The sequence below is a fragment of the Periplaneta americana genome, chromosome 3, assembly GCF_040183065.1.
Source record: "Periplaneta americana isolate PAMFEO1 chromosome 3, P.americana_PAMFEO1_priV1, whole genome shotgun sequence".
NCBI classification, from domain to species: Eukaryota; Metazoa; Arthropoda; class Insecta; order Blattodea; family Blattidae; genus Periplaneta; species Periplaneta americana.
Genome location: NC_091119.1, coordinates 143,981,327 through 143,994,245, shown reverse-complemented (window position 1 = coordinate 143,994,245; position 12,919 = coordinate 143,981,327). Strand labels below are relative to the sequence as shown.

The following is a 12,919-nucleotide window of genomic DNA, read 5'->3' as shown; positions in this document are numbered from 1 at the left end:
TCAGATTCATAGCACGTAAATTACATGTGTTCGAAACCGGAAAGGTCTTTTGTAGGAACCCTGTATAAAGACAATTTTCAGGCTTCCTGATGAAAGAAAGGCAACGGATGCAGCTGAAGAAGTGGTTCTTGAGAAGAAGAAAAGAAGAAGTGCTTTGTGCTCCCCAAAATTAAAGAGGATAAAAATATTCTTGCTACAAGTGCCAAAGTCCAATTTACCTCCAATGTTAAAAAAAAAAGTGTGCAGAATTTGCGATGAAAATGACTGATTTCGTTTAAGCTCCTCAAAAGAGACCGAGTGTTCAAAGAAAAAAAAAAAAACAATAATTTTTCACATAACATTGTTCATTTTCTTTCATTATATTGTGTTTATAATGGTTCTATTAATACAGTGTAATAGTTGTGCCTATTTCGTTTTGTTAAATTATAACTATATTCTTGTTAACAGATACCGGTACAGACCCCACTGTACCAGTTATGTGATTTGTTTGTAATGTACTAGGTGAGCGTTATTATTATTAATATGATGCATTATCAATAGTATTAAAGGAATATAGAAAATATCCCACATCAAGTGAATGGTGATAATTGCACAGTAGTAATAATAATAATAATAATAATAATAATAATAATAATAATAATAACAATAATAATAATAAAACAATAGTGATAATAACATAATAGTGATAATAATAATAATAATAATAATAATATTATTATTATTATTATTATTATTATTATTATTATTATTATTATTATTATTATTACAGTTCGCACTTACTGGAGGTTATGGAACTTTTGCTGTACCTCCTCCAGTAAATAAATAAGCAAGAATAAAACCCACAAAATAATTAACAACTAAAACAATGGACCCTGCTAAAATTACGGCCAAATTACAATAAATTAACAAAACTAAAAGCCAAATTCAGACGCCTCAACAGTCTCAGCTAATTTTGACAATGCCTGATTTCTCAAGGTCCTTATTCTTGTAATTCTTGTTAAATACATTCCACAAACAACTTTCCAATTCATATGCTTCAATCAATCTTCGTGTCTTCGACACTCCATTGTTTTTGGCCGTCATTCATACTGCTTCTGTCGCGAGAGTTTATGAAAAAGTTCAACTGAGTTGAATAATTTAGAGTAGCTATAATGAGAGTTGAGAGCATATGCGAGTTCTGTGTCCAGGGTGTTTACACGGCGAGAGCAGTTTTCAAGGCCGCTCTATTTAGTCTCTCTAATATCTAACTAGAGTCAACGAGATACCTACTCTCAAAACCGTTTACACGGTGATATAGCTCGAACGGAACCTGGTGATGCTTGACCTTGATGGAGAAACCAGTTCTACGGGTGGTTAAGAGTGGAGGGGGTAACGCTTGTTCAGTCTCGCTTGCATCTCGTCACATAACATCGGTCGGTAGTCGATCCCACACCACAATACTGTTCTCTTCACCAAGTTCCGCACGAGCTATACTCAGCTATAATCTCTAGCCCTCTCTTCTCTAAACTCTCGCCGTGTAAATGTAGAGACGCAATTCCGCCACTCAGAGCGCTGTTCGGTTCTAGATATTTGTAGCAGAACACTTATTGACATTGACATTTGGGGCATTTAAAGGACTCATCGTTGCGTATTAAATGCTTCGTACAATATTTTATGGTCAATAGACGTAAGTTCAAAACTTCTACGTATCAATTATATTAAAATAAATGGTTGTCATTTTTTGTATGAAAATGATATTACATATTATAAACTCAGGCACTATCTTCCTGTTGTTCAATTCATACACCATACCTTTTCGAACATAATGAAAAAAACTTAATACATTTTACATGAGCAATGTATTCTACCATTTTCATATGTTTATTTATTATTATTATTATTATTATTATTATTATTATTATTAATTTATTCTGTTAAGAGCAATAGAATAATGTGTTTAGGGTATAAACCTGTTGCTAGGAAGCGTAATGTGACCAACAGCCTTTCCTTTATACTAATGACAATTCTCATAGTTGTGTCTTTTTTGCCAATTACAGGTCCGATGTGTAAGCTCCATGCGTGTTCCGGCGAGATATCCAGGGTTTTTCCCACGTAGATCTATTTCTCCTCTGCCTTCTTCAATTCAGAAGAATTGCACACTACAACGGCCGAAAAACGTTGTGTTTCTGCCATAGTTGTAAACGCACTGACCAGCCTGTTCTTTTCTATATGCTCGTAACACTTTCTCTCACTCTAAACTGTCTGCACCATGTAAACGGTCCGGAGAGTAACATTAGAGTTTAGAGTTATATAAATCTCATGAGAGCTCGCTAATGGGTTTAGAGAAGCTATATTCTGTCACCGTGTAAACACTCCGTTAGAGAGCTCTCCTGATACTTTAGATCTTCTCTCGCTCTAAACTGTCGCCGTGTAAACCTAGCATTAAAAGAGAATGTCGACCTGCTCGGAGGAAATCTCCGCTACAGCCGCTTTGTAAACTAAAAGTTAGAGTGATACGCCAAGAATGGAACTCCGGTCTCTTAGAAGAGAAACCGCCAGCTGAAGTGCAGATGAGAAATTATTCTGGAAATCAAGAGAAGAGAAGAGAAGAGAAGAGAAGAGAAGAGAAGAGAAGAGAAGAGAAGAGAGAATTCGAAATTGCGATTACTCTGAGGAAACGAGAGCTATTTATAGTACAAGTAGTGGACTGTGTGCCTTTAAAGCCACGTGGGGACATAAACAATTTTACCGGCTTATTATTGCCCCCATTACGTATGGCATGCACATAAAGATTAGCGTGGTGATTGCCTACATTACGTCACACGTTACAACAACAATACTCAAGGTTAATGACACTACCGATACGGTAGTTGGGCGGCTCTGAATGAGACTCAAGAGAGTTGCTGCAAAGCGGAAAGAGGAGCCGACAAGACAGTATTCAGGTAATGACAAAATAAAGTGCACCGAATTACTGTTGGAACTCCAGTTCAGTGAATACTTATGCCGGAAAGGAAGGAGCGGACAGGATTCCTGAGCACATCAATGGCGACTCATCTGCGGTAATAGTAATGGCGAAATGCATCAACCTTGGTTAAAAACCCAGTAATCATAGGTTACATAACGACGGTTAAACAGTAATCGTGGTTAAAATGTAATCATTTCTGTGCATCATTCATAATAATCGAGTACTTAAACATGGTTAGCTGGCACCTTATTTAATCAGCATAATGTATATGATGGTATACTGTTTCTAAAAAGGACTAAAGGATATTCATTTCTCTGCAAAGATAATAGTCAACGTCTAAAAACGATTGCGCTTGCTCCGTTCTACATCGAAACGAACGTGTCCTATATTTTCGCATTGCATTTGTTTGCCTTTGAGCGCTGTTATGTTTGTGAATTGCATTTTCTTTGTTTTTTTAGTGCTGTTAGGTTAAAATCGTACAAAATGGAAAATTAAATGCAAAAATGATTATATCCCAACTGAATTTGAAATATTGATATACGTAATTACATATATTATACAGGGCTTTCATTTCAAAACTTCCCAGTCTAAATAACTAATTATTTAAATTGAATTAAATTTAAGCAAAAAAGACGTCAATTTAGATACTGAGGAGAAGTCTGGAACCAGGCTTAATTGCATTTTAGAGTTCAGCCCCCCACCCCCAGACTCCTCCACTATGAAATTTCAAATGGCACCCCTAGATTTTTATTCTTAAATAGTTGTATGTAGAACCACCTCCGAAAATTTGTTGGAGAATTTTAGAAACACTATATATAAACCTATATTTGGAGAGATAGCCTATCAAGGAAACGGTGGACCTGAAACATTGTGAAGACGGAATAGGTATCATTGCCTAACCCCTGTTATGGAAAAGAAGAAGAAGAGGAATAAGATGGTGATGATGATGATGATGATGATGATGATGATGATGATGATGATGATGATGAGAAAAACGGCTTTGCCTGTAAAATTCTAATCTGTTAAATAGCAGGATAAATATGTGAAATACAAGACTGTGCTATATGGAATTGTCCATTCACTTAAAGGCTTAAAGGACAACATAACTAGAATCTAATTAATTTTCTTTCCACTCAAAAGGTTAACGTCGGTAACTCTTTGATACTAAAGCTACAAACACTCGCTATATTCTTTCACGAATGCTTTACCTAATCGTTTGTAAAAACATCGTGATAACACAGCTCAGAGCATGTTTCGTTTTTAGTATACTCGCTGCTTTAAACTCACTATTGTTGATGTAAGACATGGCACCGGTATATCAATTAAATTCGCAGAAGAGCGATTAACATAAACATCCGTCGGCTCGTGATGAGAAACATTTACAATCGCCAAGAGACATCTGAACAAAAAAATTGCACAATGACAAAATCGCTTAACTGTTACAGTGATTTTCCGGAGCTGTCACAGTTCGGAGTTGTGAAGGCAAAACGTTGTCACTCCCATTTCTATTGCCCATATTCATTGGAAATTATTATACAGCATCAGAAACCTATACTCCTGTAATCTGCTTATAAAAATGGACGTTACTTGAGTGGCCTTTGATACACAAACGACTAATCATATTTGTCGGGGATAAAATAATAATATCCTCAGGAGTGAAAAAATACGAGTTTGCCTTACCTTTATCGCTGCTGCCGAGAGGAGTCTGCGCCGCGGGGGTGGCTGCCGCTTCGGCCGCTGGAGGAGGTTGCTCGCCGGTGGGCGGAAGCTTGCCGGTGCGGAGTTTCCGGCTCACCGGAGCCGCTCCGGTGTTGGTGTTGTAGCTGCGGGTGTTGGCGCCACTACCACCACTACTGCTACTGGTACCACTACCGCCTGTGGGAGCCGCGCCCGAACTCCGGCCCACTCGCGACTGAAACAAAAAGAAAACAGGCGTTCATCAAAATTATCATCTAAAACACCAGCAGCACACAAAATCTAGCATCTGAAACAACACGCCTCCATAAATATCATCATAGGCAGGCCTAAGCCACGAATGGAATCGGAGTTTGAAATTAAAGGTACGAAAACAAGAACCGAGTATGAACCCTCACAGGCAGTCAAAATATTCATAGAACCCATTACTCTAGCTGAGAGTCATTAACTATCTTGAGCCCTCTCAACATTAGAGATCGGCAAAATAGTTATCATGACGGCAAGAATTGTGACGTCACTGAATGCAACCCGCTAAAAGCAGGGAGCACCAGAGTGAAAGAAGGAGCATTAATCTTTCATTGGTAGTGTACAAAAATTTCACATTTTTCAGGTTCCCTGAACTATTAATAAGTTATATAATAAAGGGTGCGGCAAAACATCCTCCCTAATTAAAAATTTAAATAAAAAACATATGGATCAAAATAAGGAAACTATTAATATGAATGGTATCTAAACAGTGGGAAATTTAGGTTTACATGCGTGAATCATCAAAATTTCTGATATTGGAGTGGACAGAACCCTTGTGAACTTCATGAAAAACCTCTACATAACGACCGTGTTACTGTGTGGTGCGCGGTTGCAAGAGTCGGGACACTTGGTCCTTACTTTTTTGAAGAGGATGGTGCTACTGCGACAGTGAACTCTCAGCGGTACTCTTTTATGATCAACAATTTTTTGGCACCAAGACTCAATGCGCTGCAGATTGACTAGGTACGGTTTCAGCAGGACGGAGCAACCTCTCACACAGATCAGATTTCTCTCCAAGTCCTGAGACAGATGTTTCCCGGACGCTTAATTTCTTCACGTGGCGACGCCCCCTGGCCAGCACGATCACCAGACCTTGCACCCTGCGATTTTTTTCTATTGGGACAACTTAAGGCTGAGGTATTCAAACATCGGCCGAGGTCTTTGCCAGACCTAAGAAATGCAATACAGGAAGAAATTGGTCTTATTCCTAAATAAATGCTAGTTAGAGTGATGCAGAATTTCCGAAGTCGCATTCAACAATGCATTGATAGTGAAGGACACCACTTGAGAGACAAGTTATTCAAAAAAATGAAAAATTCCCCACTGTTAAGATACTATTCATATAAATTAAGTCTCCTATTCAATTCTTGTTTTGCGCATGTCATTTGATATCGCTATGGCAACGCATGTAAACCTAAATTTCCCACTGTTTAGATATCATTCATATTAATACATTTTCCTTATTTTGATCCATCTGTTTTTTATTTAAACTTTAAATTAGGGAGGATGTTTTGCCGCACCCTTTATTAATATTTACGTTGAAAAACAATATTCTTTAATTTTACCTAAATTTCTATCATGCCACAAACATTTAATACATTTTTTCACAAAATACTACAATAGAATCCCGATTATCCGTCACCCTATTAACCGATTGGTGGATTATCTGTCCGTCTTTCTCTAGCTTTTTTTCTGCAGAAATACTGTATATGACGTACCTATTGTACATTGTATTAGCACGTTATTTTTTTAGAGTGTGTTATTACATGCCTTTTCCCTTACACAGTATGGTCTCCTGTTCGAATTGTCGTACTGTTTAACTTCTGTATAAAATATCTTCTACGCATGTCAAAAGAAATCTTGTTGTGCTAAGTATCGAAAAAAAAGCGTAAATAATTGAGTGGTTTGGGGAAAGAAAAACTATGGCTCATCTCGGAACAGGATATGAGTTTGGAGTGTATAAAGCAGGGGCGAATGCTAGTCACGAAAGTTAGGCTTGCTCTTTTATTCACAGGGGAAGATGGGAGGATATAATAATTGATAATTAATAAAAATAATCAGACCCACATAAATAATTTATTTTATAATTATGAAATCATTATGAGTCATGGATCATATTCGCTTATCAGATGTAGAAGTTCGATATAATATAACAAATATGGCCAACAAAACAGTTTATTAGTTTTTCGGACCCTGCCAACCAATGCATATTGTTGTATTGAGTACATATTCTCTATAATGTCTGTCTTCTCTTGAATAGTCCTTCGGGAAAATGGATTTAATAATAAGGTTTCAATAACACACAATTCCGAACTCATTGCGATACTTCAAATTAATGTTTAAGAATTAATAATACATGCAGCTAACATATGCATTCCGCTCATACAATTACATTGCACTCGCTAATCATAGCACATTCCCGCTGTCAATACTGGTCTGTGTAACGTTAAATAGTCGGTGTAGCTCTCGGACCAGAGCTTCGAACAACACATAGAAGCATGTGCGCCTAGGACGGACTAAGGAGGAAGGCACTTGCGCGCGCATCATATTCTCGCTTATTTCTACGTCTTTCCTACAAACGAGCAAGCGTTGCGATACTCGCGATGTGCAACCTGCGGATGGTATTACGCCTCTACAGTATTCCAATAATCAAAATAAAATTTAATATATGTAACGCCATTTTGAGAAATATACTTCTACGAAAATATTGGGCTTGCGCAGCAAGCATAGCATGCATAGCATGCCCGGAGAAATCGCCCATGGTATAAAGTATGTAAATCTACAACACGAGACCTCCACTATTCATATCTTTTCACATTACAAGGAGTTTTCTTGCCTCTTAAAAACTCGTCGTTCACTACGAGACTTAAATTAGTGAACTTGTGATCCACTATGTAGCATGTTAAATACACGGCCATAGAAGAATTACTAAAAGTGTAAGTATTATTCACTAAATTTGTGAAAATCTTTCATGGTACGGATTATCCCATTTTTTCGATTAACCGTTCAGCCCATTCCCTTCATTACCACGGATAATAGAGGTTCTAATGTACTAGCAATAGAACAAGTAAGTTTTCGTCTGTTTAAGAGGGATTAAAAAATGGTATAAATCTAAACATGATAATGATTGCACTGTTTTCAAATTAGTAGTCTGTAAATACGTTTTTCCCGAGATATCTCACTCATTCATTGCTTAACAAGACAACACAGTCAACAGTTCAACAACCTCCTGGTGGAATGCGGGAATAATCGTGTGATTATTGTGAATACTCGTTACATTCTATGCTTCCTTTGGGTTGTAACTTCTAACATTTGCCGAAGTAAAGAAAATTAAGACAGTAAAAGAAATAAAAAAAAATCATTCGATAATATTCCCTAATAAATTTCTTCTCGCGGAAATATTCCCATTAAGAACACTAACTACATATAAAAAACTTACTGAAACAACTGCAGGAAGATCATCCATAAACATAGACGGAGTTATGGGGGGCATGGGGGGGGGGGCACTGCCTCCCAAACTTGTCTGAACTCTTTTTTTCTATTAACGTTAGAAAATATTGAATTCAAAAGATCTTTTTTGCTTTTGTTTATGATTAAGTTTCTGTGCTTAAACTGATGAATTAATGTCTTCAGATCATGTGTCTAGACTATAATATTTATTTTAAATTTCTGAATGTAAAAGAATTTCTATATCTCATTTGAGGAATGGAAGCACTGTAACGTTTCTTTTGTAACAGTCTGCACTCATGTGTTAGAAGTCTGCAGGTGTTCAGGCCGCCACTTGGAGATATATGAATAACATTTTGCACAACAATGCAGAAAAAAGAAGAGTGATCCCGGTATAATGTGTAAACTTAAAGACGAGATTAAATAAAATAATTAGAGTTTACATTTCATATGACATCTTCAGGAAGGTAAACTTCATATAAAAAGTTTCTGTTAGCACTGTTACATAGTTTTATTGATGTACGAGTATGCATATGTTTCTGTACGAGAGAGAAAAAGAGGGAGAGTGTTTTAAGTTAATTATGTCCTATTCTAATTTGTAGTAGACCTACAATTCAAGCCCTAAACATCGCAGATATGGATGTAACACTGTAAGAAACATGCCCCCCGAAAATATCTTTATTAAATGATCATATTTCGATATACTGTACCACGATCAAGCTATAACTGGGGGAGGAGGTAAATGATGTCCACCATAACTCTGTTATATCGATGGCTGAGAACCAGACTGTTCTAAGTCCAACTTTTATAAGAAAGAAATCTGTCTTTCATTGTGTTCCAGTTCTTGTCTGCATATATGAATCGAACAAAATTGTAAATATTCCTCTCCAAATTGTTTCATGAAGCTTTGAATGTCAGAAATTAAAATAGCTCTCCTGAAAAAAAAAATAGTAAAATGGACTTGGAACAGTCTGGTTCTGAGCCATCGATATGGGAATTCTATTATTTTGCTTCCCCCACCCCCCAAGAAAACGGTTCTCTCTCCGTCTATATCCGTAATCATAAATAAACATATTAAGTTACGCGTATCTGAAACCATTCACAAGTAACAATGCTCTGGCCTTCTATCCAGGCAGACCGTGGTTAACTGGGTGCTCTTTGTTTTTTATTTGCTAAATCTGGAAACTCTAACCTAGAATCTCTTTCAAGGATTTATCCACAGATATTCCGTTTCACTAATCATTCTAGTGTTTATTCATTCGTCATAATTAATAGTAATAACTAGACAAATGTGTACTGTCACTGTAAATAATAGAATCGATCGATGACGAAGGAATGCACTCTTCTCTTCCACATACTATTTCACTTAAAATCTTTCTCTTTCTTTCTTACTCTCACTTACTTTCCCTATTTTTCTCCCTCACTTTTCCTTTCTCGTTCAGTCCGTTCGTTTTCTCTTTGCTGCTTTCTCCGCAAGTGTTTAATTTCCAGCCGCTCGTGCTCAGTTCGGTACGTAGCAGTCAATTCGGCCGAAAGTTATACGACGCAGGGGACTGTGTTTACGGTATAGTCTGTAAAACCCCGGTACTGCATAACTTCCCAATCCGCGGATGAGAAGATTCACCCGGTAGAAGATATAATTTATTAAATAAATAAGTAAACAAATATGTAAGTAAATAAGTAAACCTGTAAAAAAAGTTAATAAACAAAAATGAATATATTTTTAGATTGTTATTTAACGACGCTCTATCAACTACTAGGTTACTTAGCTTCGATGGTATTGGTGATAGCGAGATGGTATTTGGCGAGATGAGGCTGAGGATTCGCCATAGATTACCTGACATTTGCCTTACGGTTGGGAAAACCCCAACCAGATAATCAGTCCAAGCGGGAATCGAACCCACACCTGAGCGCAACTCCGGACCGACAGGCAAGGGCATCAGTCGACTGAGGTACGCCAGTGGCTAAATAAGTAAATAAATAAAAGTAAATATATTTTAGGTGGTTTTAACAGCGTTGTATCAACTACTAGATTACTTAGCGTCGATGGGATTGGTGATAGCGAGATGGTATTTGGCGAGACGAGGCCGAGGATTCGCCATAGACAACCTGACATTCGCCTTACGGTTGGGAAAAAACTCAATCAGGTAATCGGCCCGAGCGGGAATCGAACCCACGCCCGAGCGCAACTCCGGGCCAACAGACAAGCACCTCAGCCGACTGGGCTACGCCAGTGCCTAAATAAATAAATGCGTTGAAAAATATTTAGTTTGTCAGTAATACTCAGACGTGAACGTGTTTGTGACATGATGCCTTACCGGCATGCGGGGCCTTGAATTCTCGTCACACCAACAGACTGTGGTTGTACTGTTTTGCTGCTTTCTTTAGGCTCAAACGCATTCTACTAAATCGGCGGGGCAGTGTGTGTGGAAGAAATCCCAGACCTGATCGGGATTCGATCCCGGAGGACCTGCTTGACAGGCTGAAAGTTTGACCCAGCCATTGCAGGGCTGTAGTTGCACCTTGACTTTCAAACTTCGTCTAAAGCGAAATCTTATGAATACAATACCTCCTTTAAAAAGTGAAGATAAGCTTTTACGTAATTAGTTGTATGTAAGTCGAGATTAATCTCACTGGAATCGAATTCGTGACTATCTAACCCGGCAACTGAACTGTTGTAAAAAATAAATGCATCGGCCCGAAGTGACTTCGCTTTCCTACTATTTGCTTTGCTCTCGCATTATGCACTCTGTGAAATGAAATCAATACAACAGTGCAATAAAGTAAATTACTTTGTCAAAAAAATACACACGGGAAAAACAAAATTAAATGTAAATGAATTGTAAACGAAACATCGTTAATTTAAATCCAACTGTTTTTGCAATTTTTTTCTCCCAACTACATAAACATTTTACCTGAATAAATGCGTATGTGTATTTTTTTTTTTTTTTTTCGGAATTCAACATGGAGTATATCCGGGAACAAACTGCCAGTTTTATAAGCTTTTTACGGCGAATTTACGCAACAATTTCCACGAAAATAAATTCAGAACAGACATATGGGAAATTAAAAGACTGTAGTCGTGGTAACAAGGAAAGATTTCTCAAACATACAAACATCCGAAATTCTAAATGTAGTCTTGAGTTTACCTTATTCCTTAACAAGATATACACCCAAATGACGTCACGTAACCGACTTTGATCAAAGAATGTACTAAAGAAAACAACGAGGCTCTTGAGCAAGCAAGCGGGTCGTGTATGACGCACACAAATATGACGGGCAATTAGTCTTCATCCATCAGCAGTTATGATAAATTTAGCTGGCAAAAACTTCCGGATATCGTAAAAAAAAAGGTGAAACCATGGACGTGTTTACAGTTCAAATGGCTAGCAAGGAGGATAAAAACACACTTTTGCTTGCAAAGCGCATTGCCCCCTCGTCGTGTGTATAAACAAATTCTAGAGAGAAGGAGTCTTGTATATTCACGTCTTGGCCAGACGGGCAGTGGGAGCTTCTCTTGATCGGGATGAGGTGATAACGACATCAGACTCCTACTGAAGCCAAGTTCTGATCCCCGCTCGAGATCCATTGACGTAAAGACGAAAAAATAAAAGAAAGTCTACTTCTCTGCCGTATAGTTCCTCTCGTATCTAAGCAACGTTGAATAACAAAAAAGCAGCGAAAGCAAAGACAAGCTAATTACGGGAATGTTACGCGCTGTGTATTATGAAATACGAGTACAGCAGACGAAGACAAACAAATTGAGGACCAAGCAAAAGTCGTTAAGTCTACTTTCTTCGCTTACATGCTCTACCAAGTGCTCTCTTTTTCTAATGTTATTAGGCTATTTATTTTATTTACTAGAGCTTCCTCAAATTAGAGGCTGCCATTAGACAAAGCATACAAAACAATACAAGAACAAATAGATGATGAAAGATAACAAAGTAAGAAAACAGGTAAACAAGTACACAAACAAACAAACTCCTATAGTAGCGGTACACATTTGCATACTTTTTCCTAGAGAGCATAACTATAATTCTTACATATTAACTTGTACGAATGATCATTTTTTTTAGTTTATTGAACATATTTTGCAATTCATTTTGCGTAATTTTCAGAAAAGTCTGTGAATATGTTAGAAATTTAATTTTTCAGTCGTTGACTTTACTACTTTATATATTTTGTTAGGTGTTAACCTTTACATAGTAAATTGTGTGATGTATGAACGTTTTCGTTGACCATGTCAACATCATCAGATACACTCTGTCATTTTACAATATCAATACTCTCAATGTTATCTACACAATTCACATACAATACATATTTACTGTCATATGAAGGTAAAACCTATTAAAAATTATATGAATTAGTTTTATAATGTTGAATTGTGGATACCCCAACTGTCAACAATTAAAATATACTTATATTATCATGGGTATATTCTTTGCAAATCATCACATGTGAACGATAATATGAACGATGTAATGATATGAGGCTAAAAGTAAGATAAAGTATAAAAATGATGAGCTAACTCTATTTAATGCTTTACTATGCATGTGAGGATTTGCAAATTACAATATTTTGTTACAAGGTATTCACTTTTCCATATCATAGTATAAAATTCTGGCCTGTTATAACTGCCTATATTTTGTAGATCTTGGTGTTATTGTTTATGCCAATATGTTGGGTTTAAACTGTTTATAGTTAATCAGATGATGGGCGTATGTTCTGTTGTTGTTCATGTTACACTGAAAAATAATCAAAGTCGTAGGTAGTTAATCTAATTTTGAAACAGATGGATTTGAT

At 36.9% G+C, this 12,919-nt stretch overlaps 1 protein-coding gene across 1 annotated transcript in view; it reads right to left on the bottom strand.

Moving 5' to 3' along the window:
• The window catches only part of LOC138696590 (probable JmjC domain-containing histone demethylation protein 2C), a 1,076,998-nt gene that overhangs the window by 213,878 nt on the left and 850,201 nt on the right, over nucleotides 1-12,919 (bottom strand). Inside the window, exon 7 of the mRNA XM_069821740.1 lies at nucleotides 4,625-4,856. Within this exon, the coding sequence (XP_069677841.1) occupies nucleotides 4,625-4,856 (232 nt within the window). The remainder of the gene's footprint in view (nucleotides 1-4,624; nucleotides 4,857-12,919) is intronic.